Genomic DNA, 18615 nt, shown 5'->3' on the forward strand with positions numbered 1-18615 from the left:
TAATTTTAACAAGAATGACAATCTATCAACAGCTTATTGGTCGCCCAGTACTTCCAGCCTATTGGTCCTTGGGATTCCAGTTGTGTCGCTATGGATATGAGAATGATACAGAAATAAAAGAGCTGTATGAAGGCATGAAGAAGGCCGGAATACCATATGTATGTTACTACTTTGTTGACTTCTCTATTACATATGTGTTTATAGCAGTGGTGTTCCAGAAACTACCACAAAGGCATCAATACAAATGATCATCATTTCTACTACTGTTTTTGTCCATGCATAATTGTTGTCCCGCCCCAGCCCCCCTCCAAAAAATATATAAATCTTAACATCCTTGAAATAGTTTATTGATGGGGATAAAAAACAGTGTAGTGCACATATAAGAGTACAAGTATATTGGAAATGTGCTGCAAAACGCAACAATGTAAGTCCCATTGTGTCCTGAATGCCCCTGATCAATTCCACAGCTCGGATATTTTTCTATGGAAAACTCTCCTTCTAAAGTACTATGTAGTTGATATTTTTGGACTGTCTACTCCATATACCCATTATTTAAGATTTTTTTTTTACTCTAAATCCTAGGATGTCCAATATGCTGATATTGATTATATGGTGAGACAGATGGATTTTACTCTTGGTGACAATTTTGCAGGGCTCCCAGCTCTTGTAAACCAAATGAAAAGCGAGGGAATGCGTTTTATCGTCTTGTTGGTAAGTGTTTTTTTTTTTCTTAATATACTGTGTGTGTGTGCGCGCGTGTGTGTATCTATCTATCTATCCAGTCGACTCTGCATAATTGTATGGGCTCGGGACTGGTGTGAGGTCATGCACATAACTGGAGTGAGGGAATACAATTGGATACAATGGCAATAGGTCTATAGGTACGTGCACATGTATATAGGGTGCGTTTTGATCACATTCATAATTTTTGTCCCTTATATTTTATTACAAGTACCTTAAAATACTGAACAAGTTCAGAAAAATAAACCCAACTTGAAATACGTTATGCGCTCAATGCAAATAGCACTACTCTCTGGCAACTCACAATATGAAAACTAAAACATTTTGAATGTCAGGTTATTGTGTGGGTGTTTATACCGTTGTCCACCCATCAACAGTCCAAAGCACCTTTGACCATTGTTCCATAATCCAATTTCTGTGTTCTTGTGCATATTTTGCCTTTTAGTCTTGTTCCCCTTTCTTAACCAAGGTGTTCTTACTGCAACACATCCTTTAAGTCCCCTTCGTACTGTTGATTTGATCGACGACACTTGTGCTTTCTGCCAGTTTTGTTGTCAATTCAACGCTTGTCTTCTTTATATTCAAATTATTTATATATAAGCAGACATACATCCCATGTCTGTTTAAAGTAAAGTACTGTAATGCATATGTTGTCAATATTGTTTTAAATTATATTCATAAGAATCATTATGATTTAAGAACAGTAATGGTCTGAATACTATCATCAATTCAACATACATTATTAAGAGATATGATTTAGATTCAGACTGATTTCTTTGTTTTTTTTTCCTATATAAGGATCCAGCGATTTCAGGGAATGAAACATCTTATCCAGCATTTGACCGAGGAGTCGAAGATGATGTATTCATCAAATGGGCAGATGGAAGTGACATTGTCTGGGGAAAGGTATGTGACAACTTTAATACATTTCCAGTTCTACACAATGAAAAGCCATGTCTGCTACCACCTGCGCCATTCAAAGGCTAACAATAGAACGCCAACCGTAAACTAAAAGCTGTCTGCCCGCACTCTTAAGTGTATATTGGTATATATATACCTATATATATACGATAATACCTGAAAAACAATACAAGTGCAGGTGCCGCCCTGTTTTCAAATCAATAACCTGGGTTCCATGTCATAACTATCTGTGCTGACCAAGAGAAAGTTCCCGATGTGACAAGCAACGTGATTGACCAGGTACGTGGCTGTCACTATATATATATATATTGTATTACTTGTATTGTAACACTTGAATGTATTTGCTTGCGATTGTAAGTCGCCCTGGATAAGGGCGTCCGCTAAGAAATAAATAATAATAATAATAATAATAATAATAATAATAATATATATATATATATATATATATATATATATATATATATATATATATATATATATATATATATATATATATACAGTGTATATATATATATATATATATATACAGTGTATATATATATATATATAGTGACAGCCACGTACCTGGTCAATCACGTTGCTTGTCACATCGGGAACTTTCTCTTGGTCAGCATAGATAGTTATGACATGGAACCCAGGTTATTGATTTGAAAACAGGGTGGCACCTGCACTTGTATTGTTTTTCAGGTATTATCGTGATTTTTCCCACAATGCCACAAATACCTCACATAAACCATACAAAACACCTATCTCCCTTCAGAGAGCTTACTTCACCGTAATCTTTTTCCCTATCTCACCCACTGGGTAGCTAACCTACTTACCAGTTTTTTTCTCAATCTTTTACAACTCGCCTTCACCCTCCAAGTCTTCACACCATGAGCCTCCCCCAGATTAACCACGAACAACGGAATCAATTTTGTTTTATTGTCAACCATCACAGCCACTTACAAAACTAACACCTGTTAAACACCTGCAGATGTGCTGGTTTACCTTTCAATTAAAACCCCTAGCGCTCCTGGTCCTTGTAGTTTCTTTGGCGGCCGCCAATTTTGTAGGCCCTATTAACTACAACTCCCGCACTGTCTCTTGGGAGATGCAGTCTTTTTATGCTTATTCCAGCACTTTCCAGGGCCCCGGTCTTGTATACCGTTGTATGCTAGGACCCACATATTTACTATTTGTGAAAAGCCCATGTCTCTGGTCACAATATATCGCCCCTCGCTATACTGCAGATTTGGATATATATCGTGGTCCTGGAGTTGGCTCCCCATTTTTACTGTCTAACTGCGTATGCCTTAGCTGCAATATACATAAGCATTTAGAATTACTGTTCGTTTTATTTTTTACTGCACGTAAACAAACAAAAATATACAAAAAAAACTAAGCATTAATACATAACATAAAGCAAATAAATTAAATATCTACTTGCTGAAGCAGGTTTTATTTTATTATTTATTTCTTAGCAGACGCCCTTATCCAGGGCGACTTACAATTGTTACAAGATATCACATTATTTTTACATACAATTACATTATTGTTTACACATTCTTTTTATATACAATTACCCATTTATACAGTTGGTTTTTTACTGGAGGAATCTAGGTAAAGTACCTTGCTCAAGGGTACAGCAGCAGTGTCCCCCATCTGGGATTGAACCCACAACCCTCCAGTCAAGAGTCCTGAGCCCTAAGCACTACTCCACAGGTGTTCACATATGGCAGAAATGCACTAGCGAAAGTCATAAGGCAGTGATGTCAGCTCCCTAGTAACAAGCCTCCTATGTTGGGAATGGGATTCTTTCAATGCAGCGGGTTTGGGCATTTGAGAAAGGAGAGGAAGACTCATGAAATTAATTGGAGACTGAAGTTGATGAGACGCAATTACCCTCCGCTGTACGAATTAAAACGGTGTGCTGCTTTTTATACGAAAAATGATAAAAACCGGTTGCGTAGAGGTCTTATATTGGACCCTGATGCCCCCGATAAAATGAGGGCGTGATTGTACAGTATTTGTTATTAGCCTATTTGTATTTTCTATAGGTCTCTCGCTATATCGTGGCCCTCGATATATAGCAGATTTATACTGCCATTATGTAGGGTGGGTTGGGGATTATATGAATATGTATGTATATATATATATAGTTCAGTGTCAGTCAGTACTGAGATCGTTGTATCCGGATCAATCCTGTATATGATCGTTCTAATAGTGCTAATTTGCATTGAAAAAATTGGTTCTTGCTGTTGGGATCATTAAAAATGGATGTTCTTTAAGAAGGGTTTGTTATAGTGAAGTTAGCCTGTGAGTGTGTGTGTGTATGTATATATATATATATATATATATATATATATATATATATATATATATATATATACTGTGTATATGTGTGTGTATATATAGATATATATATATATGTACATGTCTTGTATATTCTAGGTTTGGCCTGATTATCCCAACATTACAGTTGACGAGTCATTGGACTGGGATACACAAGTCGAGGTAAATATTTGTGTAACAGTGCTGAGATGAATTCATTATTGCTTTGCCACTAACACAATTTGAAGAGACTATGTGATTGATCATGCATGCGGTTATCTGGATAACAATGTTTAATAATGTAATATATCTTTATTGAATTTCTCTTCTTTTTTTTTGTTTTAGCTATACAGAGCATACACAGCTTTTCCTGACTTTTTCCGTAACCAAACAGCAACGTGGTGGCATCGAGAAATTAAGGAGTTTCACACTCATCCAAACGACACAGAAAAAAGCTTGAAGATTGATGGCCTCTGGATTGTAAGAATAACATATATAGAGTACACTACAATCGTTAATGGTCTTTTCATCTAATGTACAGTATGACAGCATCTTCCAAGGCATAATGTTTGTACTCATTTTGATTGGGACAGGAAGGAATCCAAAGGCTTTTGTTAACTTTCACAACTAAATTTAGATTTCTCAATATATGATATATATATATATATATATCCTTTATCTACAAAAAGGTTGATTACTAGGCACATTGTAAATAACCCATGGGATACTGTACAGTACCTATTGTGATTTATTGAATTTGTAAGACTGAATAAACAATTTTTTTTTTTTTTTTTTTTTTTAGGATATGAATGAGCCTTCCAGCTTTGTTCATGGGTCTGTTATTGGGTGCAGAGATCAAAGGTTAAACAACCCACCTTACATGCCACGTAAGATTAAAACAGATACAGACATACAAGTAATTTAACATAATAAGACTTTTTTGGGTCATTATTCATACATTTCTCTTTTTGTGTTCTTTTCAGCTCTGGAATCAAAGCATTTAGGACTATCCCATAAAACTATATGTATGGAAAGTCAACAGTTCCTGCCAGATGATACTCCAGTCAGACACTATGATGTTCATAATCTTTATGGGTGGTCCCATACCAAGCCATCGTACGAGTAAGTAACAGGAATGAGATTGTTGATTCCAGTTCCCTCCCCTCAATACCTTGTAATGGATGCTGTACATTCAGACATGAATCAGCTCATTTAAAACATTGGGCAGCCTGGTTAATTAATATCCATTAGTTTTATAGATATCTAGTCTCTGTAAGTCGCCTTGGATAAAGGCGTCTGCTAAATAAACAAATAATAATCGTGCCCTTTTAAATAACAACTTTAAAATGAATCAAATGAATGATCAGTACATTTTATTGTAATATCTAAATGTCACTTTTTCTCGTCTGTTGCGATTCAGTGCTCTACTGGATGTAACAGGCGAAAGAGGAGTTGTTGTCACACGATCAAGCTACCCATCCAGTGGAAAATGGGCAGGTCACTGGCTTGGAGATAACACCTCAGCTTGGGATCAGATGTACAAATCTATCATTGGTACGTACTTTGTTATATTTTTACTTGAGTAAGCACAGGAAAATTGGTATGTGGCAGTATTTGCATATGTGATGTGCATCTGCCAACAGTGCAGGCCATCACTAATTATAACTCTTTCGATAAGTTCTATTTTCCACAAGGAATAGAGCGTACTGTAAAAGACACAAGAGCCGTATCTGGAAATTGACACCACAAAATCTGCTGCTGTAATGTTTAGTGATTATCCTTTTTGTTCTAGATAGCTCTGACTTCAACAATCAAATTTTTTTGTAAGTTTAACCATTGGCAAGTTGAATCAGAAATGAGTTAGTGTTGTTCAACTGTACATAAAATAATCTTCTGTTAATGTTAGTTCTGTGATGATCCCATTGATGGTTCACAGCACCTCTTACACGTCATGTTCCTAATTTATTCCTAAACAGCATGTGTAGATGATCTGAAATCAGAGTATTTTTAGATATTGACAGGGTAACAAGTCAGCCAGGAGGTCCAATTTGAGCATCCCCTATTGTGATACTGCTGCCCAACACCATATGCTCCTTGACATTTTGTCAGCATATTAAATGAAACTCGGGGAGAGATAGATAATATATGCAGTATATGACACAAACATATATTATATGTAACTATTTACTGTGTTCTTTATCTTACTCTCATTCAAATGTTATCTTATTTGCCACAGATTTTATTGGACTTTATAACTGGTCTTATCTGTAATGTGATATTCTGCAATGTGATATTCTGCACTGTAATATTTTATAATGTCATATTTCGTAACAATTGTAAGTCGCCCTGGATAAGTACGTCTGCTAAGAAATTATTATTATTACTACTACTACTACTACTACTACTACTACTACTACTACTACTAATAATAATAATAATAATAATAATAATAATAATAATAATCATAATAATAATAATAATAATAATAATAATAATAATAATAATAATAATAATAATAATAATAATAATAATAACGACTTTGTTCCATAACATAATGGGTTTCAATTTTTTTCAAACAGTGTAGCATTAATCAAGTTTCTTGTTATGCAGGTATGTTGGAGTTCAGTCTGTTTGGATTTTCCTATGTAAGTAGTCGACCCCATTGTCTTAATGTTGTTTAAGTTTATATTTGATTATAGCAGGAAGAAAAACACATGCTCTTAATCTTTACAGACTGGGGCAGATATTTGTGGATTTTTCAGAGAAACCACCTATCAAATGTGCTTACGCTGGATGCAACTGGGCGCTTTCTACCCATATTCAAGAAATCATAATGGAAAAGGAAGCAAAGTAAGTGCACAACACAATTTAACAATTGTACACATACAGTCTGTTTTTCAGAGGTGTAATGTGACAGATGAAAAATGTAAGGCTGCAATAGACTTCTTGTGTCTTCAGTGTTAGTGTTGTGTACTTGTACGTTTAGTCATATTCCTTTGAACACAACCTTTAAAATTGTGAGAGAAGATGGGCATTGCCAATAGCCTTTCTATACAAATAAGTGGCGTGTTGTTACTAAATGTCCCTGTTAAAACCAACATGACTACATTGTTGGCTCACATGGAATTTTAATTTTCAAGGTTACCCCCTTTCAGCAAATCATCTCATAATGACTTTCAAATGCACATTTTAACAACAGCGGAAATGACCAGAGAGCACGAGAGTCAGCAGTATAACTGTAGTTCAATCAGAAAACTCATGCAATAGATTACAGATTATTTATTAAAACAGACTTGACAACACTACTACAATGAACATGATTTATGCTGTATTCTTTGGTCTTTGGCCTCGCCTTTCTTGGTACCCCTGCCGATGAATTAGCTTGTAGATTTGAGAGGCTGGGCAGGGGGGCAGGATAACTGCCCTCCCCATTAGATGAAGCCATAAAAGAAGGTGGAGGCTGGGGAGGAGCTATTGGATTGAAGACTCAGTCTGGTATTGGAAGCGCCTAACATATGCTTGATATTTACGTGATTTGACTACTGGGCTTGGTGTGATATCCAATGCACAAGTCAGAAGCATACATGTATGCCCCAACACTTACTGTACAGGGATATGTTCAGAAAAGGCAATAAAATATTAAAATGCTAAAATGTTAAATTGGCATACACTATCTACATACAGAGACTTTTTAAATTATTTTCTGGGTGACTGCACTCTACTTGAGCTGGTATGTCCTTGCCATTGAATACTTTACTTTCTTAAACATTAGCAGTCTCCATCCAACACCCAGATATGTGATTTTCCAGGCAAGTTTTTGTTGCCGAATGGCTAGAACACTAGCTCCCATAGGTTAACCTTATGTTAGCAGATTGAATACTGCTCGAAGAAATTAGAAAATGGCATATATTTGGTATTGAGAACCATACATATTTGAATAGACTGATTTGCTTCACCAGCACCTTCTACACTGTTACATTTACATTTGTAACAAATCATTTTAATCATTGCATATAATATAGGACTATGAATATAATTGAAACTCAGCTCATATGAAAGTAAAGTCAAGTATGTACTTAGCCTCTTTTGTTATGTTACTGTACTCAACTTTCTAGCTGGACAAATTAAACAAAGTGAAAAGACTCTGCAACAGAAATGATAGAATAGAAATGATAGATTCCTGACAGCTGCAGTACAGCCAGGATTTAAAGGAATAATGTGTTTTGCATGAGTTATTTCAGCCAACATCTGTCTCTGTAGACTACTGTTCATCCATAAACAACAGGTGGCTTATCTTTTAGAAGTAAAACATGCAATACAAATCTGAACTTCTTGCAGATTTTGAATTATCAAGCTGTGGCTTATACTGTTGATAATATTGTGGGGAGATGGTAAATTAAAACATAAGATATTCACTCACCTTGCCCTACTGTGGTGAACAGAGTTTATGACTGCTGTAAATAAACAACCTACACTAGGTAGGAGAAAATTGCCCCTTGCCAGAGTCATCAATAACTATAAACCAGATAACAGCATAATACCATCTGGTAAGTCATTAGCAGTCTTTGGTGTGCATTATGTAAGACAGTATCTAACTGTGATGTGTATCGTCTCATTTAAAAGGGGTAATAAAGCTTAAGAATGTCATTGAAACTGCCAACAGCTTAGGTCAAAATTGAAAGGTCAGTTTTCACTTGTGTTAATAATTATAGAATTTTGCTGAATTTCAACTTTGAGTAATTGAAAGTTCACTCTTTTCTGTCACATGAATGCAGTCTGAAATACTACATTTCATACTATCTGAGAAGTGGTTATACAAGCTTGACAGCTCGCATTACAGACCTAGCACCTGGGCTACAACACAGACTTTTACAAGCAGTGTATTTGTTTAATTGAAGTTTAGAGTTAGTGTTACTGTCACCTTCTACTTTAGGGATTGCAGTAGTATTGGGGTTAAAATGTTTTTGCTACTTTGGTAACGCTTGGTAACACTTTACATTGTGTCTCTAATTACTGTAAATACATGTGTACTTGTTTATAACTACAATGCTATTATGCATAGTTACAGTGTACTTAATGTGTACTTTTTTGTGAATGATGTAACCTTATACCTAACCCTAACTCTAAACCTAACTCTAAAATTGTGTACTTACATATATCGTGCAAAAAGATATACACGTTAACTGCATTGTAACTATGCATAATAACTGTAATTATGCGTAAGTACACATGTATTTACTAAGTAACTGCTATGTACATACACAGTAATTAGAGACACAATGTAAAGTGTTACCTTTTATTTGTTACAACAAACTAACAATGCTGGGCATTACAAGTAAATAATATTGTGATAACAGTGAGGTAAGATGGGGGCGCACACATGCAGTCCTTTAAGTTTTAAAGGAATCAATAAATAATTAACTGATTAAGACCAGCAAGGAGGTTAAATTAGTTCAATTAAGTCATTGAAAATGGACCCAGAGGGCTCCCAACTTTGAGGTCCGTAATTGTAGGTTACACATACAATTAAAACTTCAGAATACTGTCACACGCCATATGAATATAATGCATTCGGTTATCGGTTTTCTTTTTTTAATGTGAAAATGCCCACCTTGCATATGTTTTTTACTGTGGAAGAAAAAGAGAATAAGTAAATTGCCTTTGGGTGCTGAAAACAGCATTTGGCATGAAGGGATTTAATGGCTTTTACGAAGCTAATGTGATCGAAGTTTTACCGAAGTAGACACACATATTGTTATTTTCTTTTCTTCATTGTATGACCAAGAAAAAAGAAGCTAACAATTAACTCCTCCCGCAATAAAGTGATTTTCTTATATCCCATACACTGTAGCTTGAATAGTGGTTTAAGACTGGAAAAATCAAAAAGCTGAATAAACAGAAGGTATCTGAATTGCAACAAGACAGTGTGTAATTACGTCAAGAATTTGATTTTACTAACATTGCTTTGGGGGTGTCATTTCAAACTTAATTAACATTAGATAACGACTTTGCAGTTTCCTGTTTATTCTACTTCTTACCTGCTAAATATGAGCATGTTATAGTATGTGTATGTATATAACAAAGCAATCATAACGTGACATGTAATGTATTCTTGACAGAGACAAGACCCTCTTGCTTTTGATGAGAAATTCCAGAATGTTTCAAGAGATGTTCTTAACATCCGCTATACACTTCTGCCATACCTGTATACTCTTATGTATGAAGCACATAGCCAAGGCAGCACTGTAGTTCGACCTGTTTTTCATGAGTAAGTAGGATTTTTTATTGTTATTATTATTAGTAGTAAAAAAAAATGACAAGATCAAACCCTGGGAGCTGTTTTGGAGTAGATCCACAGTTTATTCTTTATACAGATTATGTCATTGGCATGTTATGATGTGATCTGCTAAGCAATCTCATAAAGGTCCTGACATTTCCTCTTTGCTTGATTATAGGTTTGTTAATGACAAAATAACATGGGATATACATAAACAGTTCCTTTGGGGGCCAGCATTGTTGATTAGCCCAGTATTAGATGAGGTAAGTTACACCATGACCACTGTTACTGTATGCACCTGTTTGGCAAGCCCAAGCAAAAATTTGAGTCTCTCTTTTATTTATTTATAATTGTGAAAAGCAACTTTGTCTTTTGAAGGCAAAGAGACACAAATAGTGTCAGTATCTGTTTGAATGCCAAAGTAAATGGATCCATATGAAAATAGTTTGAAAACCAGTTCCACACTTTGCACAGAAGAGAATACCTGAACATTCTGAACATGTAATTTGGCTTATACAATTCAATGTTGGTGCCATTAAATAGCAGAGGATCCATGATAATAATATGCAGTGTAAATAATGCCATCATCTTTGTATTTTTTAGCATTCTTCTATAGTCCATGCCTATGTACCAAATGCACGCTGGTATAACTATCATACAGTAAGTAATAACTTATTTTTTTAATATGTTGTAGATATACTGTATTTAAAAAGTAATGAAATAACAAAAAGTCTGCAAGTTAATGTTCTTATGCAACATAAGTGAATATGTAATAGCAATCTAGTTAAAAGATTAATCTCACTGTTTCCAGTGTGCGACAGTTACTACAACAGAGCCTGAAGTATTTTTTAAAACATCAGCATGTTAAAATTCAATTAATGTATTTTAACATTAGATGACAATATATATATATATATATATATATATATATATATATATATATATATATATATATATATATATATATATATATATATATATAATATAATTTTATTTAATTTTTTTAATTTAGTAGTCACCAATTAGTTTTTGTTATTTTCTCCCCAGTTTAGTAGTGTACAATTATTCTGTTTAGCTCAGCTCGGCCAATTGCGCACCGCCCCCTGGGAGCTCCCGTCCTTGGTCAGCAAAGGAATAGCCTGGACTTGAACTGGCGACGTCCAGACTATAGGGCGCATCCTGCACTCTACGCGAGTGCTTTTACTGGGTGCGCCACTCGGGAGCCCCCATGATGACAATATTTCTTGAGTGATGTCATTAAGCAACAATAGCAGACAAAGAGAACCAGACAAGATTTTTTTTGTTTTTTCAAAAACAATGGATATTAATGAATGTTGTTTTTTTTTCTAGGGGGAGGCAATTGGTGTTAGAGGGCAGTGGTTAGACATCCCAACCCCTCTTGAGCAGATTAACCTTCATATCAGAGGAGGGTACATTATTCCTTGGCAAGAGCCAAGTAATACAACTGCTTATAGGTAACTTTTTTTAATGCAATGCAACAGATAACATTTGTGTGAAAACCTGATGTGCTCTAATTACAGTTTACCATATATGAAAATGTTTTTCTTTATGGAACCAATGAACTATCTCTCTTGTTTTTACAGTCGAAACAATTTTATGGGACTCACTGTTGCTATAGATGACAATGGATTTGCTCAAGGTTCCCTTTTTTGGGATGATGGAACTAGCATAGGTAAGTCATTGGTAATATCTTGAAGGTATAAATGACTCTAGGTTACTGTATGTATGCATGTACACATTGCGTACAGTCCTGTAAATTAAAAAAAAAAGTACAGTATTGGTTGTCCAAAAGGTTTTGGTGGACCAAAACAAAAAAAAGTTATTTTAATGATATTTCTCTTTCCTAGATGCATATGAAAAAGGAGACTATTACTTTGCCACATTTAGTGCCAACAAGGTAGTTTACTTAATTAATTTTGGTCCATGTATATTTGCTGTACTTTACTTACTGTGTTTTCAATTGTAAATGTTCCTTTCCTCACATATTGTATTTGTGATTCTTATTGCAGAACACATTGGTTACTAATATATGGCACAACAATGGCACAAACACAGCAGAAAGACTGGGATTAGGATATCTTAAGGTGTGGGGAGCAGGAAACATTCCAGTTGTGAAAGTGACTGTAATGTATAACGGTGTTTCTGAGCTTATTGAATCCTTTAATTTTAATCACAACCTCACAACCCAGGTAAGTACAGCTTAAATGAATCAGTTATGTTTATCAGGCATTTCTTGTGGTATATTTAAGAAAATATTTAAAAACGGCTTCATTTTGAAAACATTACAGGAATTAAAGTGATGCAAAAACTATTTTATTTGAGATGTACAAAAAAAGTATTTTAAGGCTAATGTTGTACCTCTGATTGAAACTGGATTTTCTTTTCATAAACTGTAACAAAATATGTTACTTGTTTAATTAACAGCACCAGAAAAATTACAAAATTGAATAGTGCATACTAAACTAAATAGGTTTGTTTATTGGTAAATTGGTAAAATTGCTGGGAAATTAATATGCACAGATGTTCTTGTAGTGGAAAATATTAAACACTGGTCTCTCTCTCTCAGATGTTTTGCCAAAGTCCCCAGAATAATTCTGACAGATGTTGTAATTAAGCATCCTCAGTCGTATTAACCAAACACCCCCACTGTCTTTCCTCTGTCATTTTGGCCTGACACATAGTTTTATAAGAGTTCAGTATGTTGGTGTGGCTTTGGGATAATAGACAAAAGGATCCGAACTGAGACCATCAATCATTAGTAATTTGGATTCACACCTGGCTCCAAAGGTTAAAAAAAAAAAAAACCCTTTACGACAATGGAGACAATGCATTGCAGAGATGTGCTGTATTTGAAATATGGTAAAATTAATTTTGAAAAAGAAGCTGGTAGTCAAGAGACTCATACACAGGGAAGGGAGTACAACTGTCCATTAGCATATACAGAATAATTGCTTTGCCACCCAGGTTGTTGATGATAGACCGAAATGTACAAATATGGTATATAATATATGTGAGAATATACTCCATCGTTTCCTTTTCTTTTTATTTCAGGAGCTTGTCATTTCTTTAAAGGACAAGGCATATTTTATGGACAAGCCCATCCAAGTCACTTGGAAAACAACATTCCAATGAGTGCAAAGCAACTAACTGGTTGATAGCAGAATCCATTTATATGGGGTGAAACTGTTGAAAGTTACTGGGGTCAGGCTGTAATATATAATCAAGTACTTTCTTATGACTACAAGGGTAACACCGACCTTACAAATTATGTAATTGAATGTACAATATTTTAAATGTTCTTGCTTTTGTTTCATCTCACATTTGGGTTTGTATTGCTTCATAAATATTAATACATTTCTATTTGTCCAGTTATAGTTCAAGGTTCAATAAAAACAATCAATTTCAGGACATAAAACTAAAAATAGCATGTCGATGGTTTGTTTTATTTTTGTTTCCTGTCCGTTTGAACTGTTCCATCATTCTGTTTGCTCCAGTAGTGAGATTTTATATTTTGGCTCAATTTAACAGGCAGTCATATTGGTTGCAGGTTGCTGTTTTGTCATGTGTAATTGGTTCCTGGCTCTTGAGAAATAATGTGGTATGTGACATCTCAACACATACAGTAAACAGATAGAGCCTACAGAGTTGAAAGTTTACAAGATCACATGATTTCTCAAGAACCAGTAAAAAAAAAGAGAACAACCTTACAAGCAAATGGCAAATAGTCAGACTGAACAACGGGTATATGCACTTTATTGACATTAGGGTGATTTAATAGGCAATCTCAAGGACAAAATATCCCTCCATAGAAAGAGAAAGGATCCTTAAGGAATCAAAGGTGGATGGTGCTGAGACTTGGTGATGCAAGCATGACTTGTTCTGTCCTTAATGGAAGTTTCTTCATGTTGACGCCTGGTTGTTTATTATGTGTTCTGTTCTCAAGTACCTCTTCCACTGTATAACCTAGCCAGACCAGCCCAGTGCGGCTTAGGAGGAGCCTGACTGTTTCTTCATATATTACTGAATACAACTGAAATGCAATGATGTGCTGATTACACAAAGAATAGAAGAATGCTTCTTGGAGCGAGAGCAGTAATTTATACTTTTCTCTCCTCCTACTCGCTGCACGCCATGTTGTTTGTCTTCCTTGAGTGTACTGACCGAAGCAACGTAATGACAAAAATTATTAACCACGCCGCCAGTCCTGCTCGGCTCTTGAAACAGATTCAGATGTGGTGTGAGGCCACAGTATCACAGTTTGGTTCTCGCTCGGCTCAACGATCAGCCAGTGGAAAACCACTCCTAACATGAGAGCATGGGGCTCTCACGGCTTGAATGTGCCAGTGGAAAGGGGTAATCGACACTGGGGGCGTTGCTCATACCGTGCCTCTGTGTGAGCTGACTGCAGTACTTCTCAAGTAGGCCCCATTTAGGATGGCTTAAACAAGGAAAGCTGTGTTTAAATAAAAAAAAAAGCAAACCACCTCAAATGCATCCTAAGTGGCAAGTGTAAACTGGGTACATGTTTCTTGTTTTGTCATTTTTTTAAATGAATGGTCATTTATTTATGTATGTCCATGAAAATGAAAATACTTTCTCTATTTGAATATCCTACTAGTAGCAAAAGAATGGTTTCCGCAAGGGGATAAAGCAATTACTACATATGTTGCCAATATGATGGTTGAATAAGCAATTATGTATAAAACAAAAAGAAAACTGATATAAGTTTAGTAGTAATCAGTTTAATTGATTTCTACTCAAATTGCAATATATTGATGGTAAAGAAGCATGAAATGTAGTGAGATGGAAATTACAGGAATAATTGATTATCTAGGTTGTATTTCTGTTAATAATGTATGGTTTATTATTGGAAAGAAACGTATAGTTCATATTCCAGTAATATTAGTATTCACTCATGCAAAACACATATAATATTTTAACTGACTAAAAATATAAATACCCAATACTCAAAGGATGATAATTGTATTTTATACAAACTACAATCACAGCATACTGTATGCAGGCTCTTCATAATCACTATTGTAAATATTTGTAGCTTTGCTATACAATCGACAGTTCATGTGATCATACCAAATGCAATCTACATTGTGGCAAGGAGGCCAGAATAAAAGCACAGCCCATCTATTAAACTATACATTGTATAGTTTACTGTATGTAAAGTGAAATCTCATAAACTGACCATGTTCAAGTAAGATCTAAGGACCTTTTTTTATTTGATATATTCTGTACATGTCTATAGCTGGTCAATGTATGCTTACATTACAAGATTTAAAGACTTGGCTTGCTCTTAGTTTTTAAAGTTAAGAGCTCCATATTTCTGTGGTTTTCGTTCCTTGCCAAATAATGCCATATATTTTGCAGATATGACTTACAGCGGATTACAGAGTATCCTAGATAAATGCCCTTGAAAAACTCTGGATACACTGAATTAGCTTTTAAAAGATATGTCTAGTCTACACATACGCAAGGCAAAGCGAAAGTTATTATAATGTTGTAACCCTAATAATAATAATAATAACAACAACAACACACTCTCACACACACACACACACACACACACACACACACACATATATATATATATATATATATATATATATATATATATATATATATATATATATATATATATATATAATTTTATTTTATTTTATTTATTATTATTTGAGTCACAACCAGATCTTTGTGTAATGTACATTTTATCAGGCTGATTAACATGACTACTGTGCAAAGTTCAGCTACAATCAAATATCATGTAGAGGTCATTCTGAGAATATTATAGTGGTATCTGGCACAGTTCTTACTCCAGATGTAACCTAATGCAAACAGCACAGTTGGATATTGTAACACAGCAGCCCTTGCACAGATAAGCATGCATTACAGGAGTACAGATGGTGCCCAATACCCAAAACCAAATCTACGACAGTCAGGATTTACACTTCTGTTTACCAACCTGATCCCCACCCCCTTTATATCATGGAGAAGCCAATGCTAACCCTCTAAACAAAACTTCCATCATTGGGTACGTATTTATTTAAACTCATTAAATATGGCATTGTGCTCTGTGTTGCTGTCAAAGTAAACCATGTACACATTGTAAGGTTTGTGTGCAATTCAGTGTCCATGCAACTTCTAAAAGACAACTTGTGGTATAAACAAAATTACTAATACCCACTTTGGTTTATCTCCTCACATCTTCCCAAAGGGCACGTACCCCAGTTATTGTGTGTCACTAAGCCTGCCATCAATGTTTCCCTACCTTTACTGTTCTGTGTTATTTCCCAGTGGCAAAGATGCTTTTTCAAATAAAATTTAAAAAAATGGAGGACACCAAGATCAAGTGAACAGACTATTATTTCACTAGTCTTTGCTAAGTTAGAAAAATTAGAAAAACCACAAAGTGATTGAAAGATATAAATGAAAGTAGAGATTCAGCTTTATAATAAAACAACACATTATTAAATAACATGCATAAAATGAAAAATAACATGCAAAACCTAATTTCATACTTTGACAAAAGTATTTGGGCACCCTTACATTAGTATTTTGTTGCCCACCCTTTGCTTCCTTTATAGCTAGCAATCTTTTTTTGTATATTTTTTGTATAGGAGATATTTTTGCCCATTTTTCAACACATACAGCTTTGAGTTCTGCAATTGACTTTGGTTTCCTTTTTGCAACAGCAGCCTTCAAATCAATCCACAACATCTCGATGGGATTCAAGTCAGGGGACTGAGATGGCCAATCCATAACTGTAATCTTCCTTTTTTCAGAAATTCTTTTGTAGACTTTGCAGAATGCTTAGGGTCATTATCCTGCTGGAATACAAACTTCTGTCTAATTGGCCTTCTAGCGCTGGGTAACAAATGAGAGTGCAAAATGTCTTGATATTTTGCAGCATTCATTGATCCTTCTACAATACAAAGGTTGCCAGTGCCTGAGGAAGAAAAACAAACCCATACCATCACACAACCTCCACCATGTTTAACACTGGGCATGATGAACTTTTCTTTAAATTCTTCTCTCTTCCTCCAAACATAATGTTGCTTTCTTGGTGAAAAACGTTTTGGATTTGTCTGACCATAAAAATTGGTTGAAGAAATCATTAGGCTTCTTCAAGTATTCAATGGAAAACTGTAATAATTTTCTTTTGTGTATTGTTTTTAACAAAGATTTGCATCTTGGTTTTCACCCATGGACATTCATCTTGTTAAGGTATCGTTGTTCGCTTGTGAATTTGTTGACCATCTTCTCTCAATTCTTGTGTCAAATCTTTTGCAGTAATCCAAGGATTTTGCCAGGCTGCTCAAATGATTCTGCTTCCAGATTTTGCAGAGGACTATTGTGCATGAAAAAGATGCACTCCTCAGGGGTGCTGAGTGGAATCAATACTATATTTCAATACTGTATTTAAAATGATGCCACACAGGGTCTTATATTGTATAGGTCTAATAGGCAGCAGGCAGCAGCAGTAACACTGTGCTGTGGATGGTCTGGTGATCTTGGGGCCCATGAGACAGTCTGCCTCAAATATTTACCCATCTTGTTTTCTTACTGTTTGATAGCCATTAGAAAAAAATGAATGCAGGTATTTGAGGGGTGGAATAATAATAATAATAATAATAATAATAATAATAATAATAATCCCCTCCACTGCTATTTCCGTTTTAAATTAAATGAACATTAGGAGTTTTTCAATAATATTCCAGTATTACAACATTTCAAGCGTTACAATACAAGTAATACAATAATTTAATACTTTTAATTTAATGGAAAGACCATAACAGTTAATAATTTTTTTTATGTGGAAAGTGAGAATGGCAACGACTTACACTTGCTAATGATTATAAATAAATTAAAAGTGTGCCAATTCACAAAGTACTGTAATGGGGACAGTGCACTCAAACAGCAGGTGCTAATGATTTTAAATCATTTATAAATAGATAGAAACCACTTTGCATACTGAATATAAAGGGCTGTTATCACTGAAGCAATGACATAATCAGTCTGCATCATTATCTCCTCTGCTGGCAAAAAGGGACTGGTTTTGCTCATGGGCCCCTGCAGAGAAGCAGATAACATCCACCAGTTTGTTTTCCTTGAGTGAGGTATGATGCCATGCTGCATGTTCACAAAATGAGCCTGTTCCAGTTCTCATATGGAGGTTTATTCATAGAGGATGCTACACTAAAAGGTCTAAAGGTTGAAAGACTGCATTTTGATTTGCCATTGTTATGGTAGGTTTGTTGAAAATCAAATAAATTCTTGTGACATTCATATTCAACTAGCTATAAATTGTGGTCTGTGACGAACCTTGTAGA

General features: G+C 35.0%; 1 protein-coding gene across 1 annotated transcript in view; it reads left to right on the forward strand.

Annotated features, from left to right (window-relative positions):
• Positions 1–13695, forward strand: part of si (sucrase-isomaltase) — a 38065-nt gene extending 24370 nt beyond the window's left edge. The window contains exons 32-49 of the mRNA XM_034028113.3: positions 33–158; positions 583–711; positions 1540–1647; positions 4096–4158; positions 4321–4455; positions 4778–4862; positions 4959–5097; positions 5396–5529; positions 6586–6620; positions 6709–6825; positions 10095–10243; positions 10431–10515; positions 10856–10912; positions 11603–11727; positions 11857–11945; positions 12121–12170; positions 12283–12462; positions 13325–13695. Of these exons, the coding sequence (XP_033884004.3) occupies positions 33–158; positions 583–711; positions 1540–1647; positions 4096–4158; positions 4321–4455; positions 4778–4862; positions 4959–5097; positions 5396–5529; positions 6586–6620; positions 6709–6825; positions 10095–10243; positions 10431–10515; positions 10856–10912; positions 11603–11727; positions 11857–11945; positions 12121–12170; positions 12283–12462; positions 13325–13405 (1887 nt within the window). The 3' untranslated portion in view covers positions 13406–13695. The remainder of the gene's footprint in view (positions 1–32; positions 159–582; positions 712–1539; positions 1648–4095; positions 4159–4320; positions 4456–4777; positions 4863–4958; positions 5098–5395; positions 5530–6585; positions 6621–6708; positions 6826–10094; positions 10244–10430; positions 10516–10855; positions 10913–11602; positions 11728–11856; positions 11946–12120; positions 12171–12282; positions 12463–13324) is intronic.
• Positions 13696–18615: the final 4920 nt, after the last annotated feature.

The sequence above is a fragment of the Acipenser ruthenus genome, chromosome 12 (genome assembly GCF_902713425.1).
Source record: "Acipenser ruthenus chromosome 12, fAciRut3.2 maternal haplotype, whole genome shotgun sequence".
Taxonomy (NCBI): Eukaryota; Metazoa; Chordata; class Actinopteri; order Acipenseriformes; family Acipenseridae; genus Acipenser; species Acipenser ruthenus.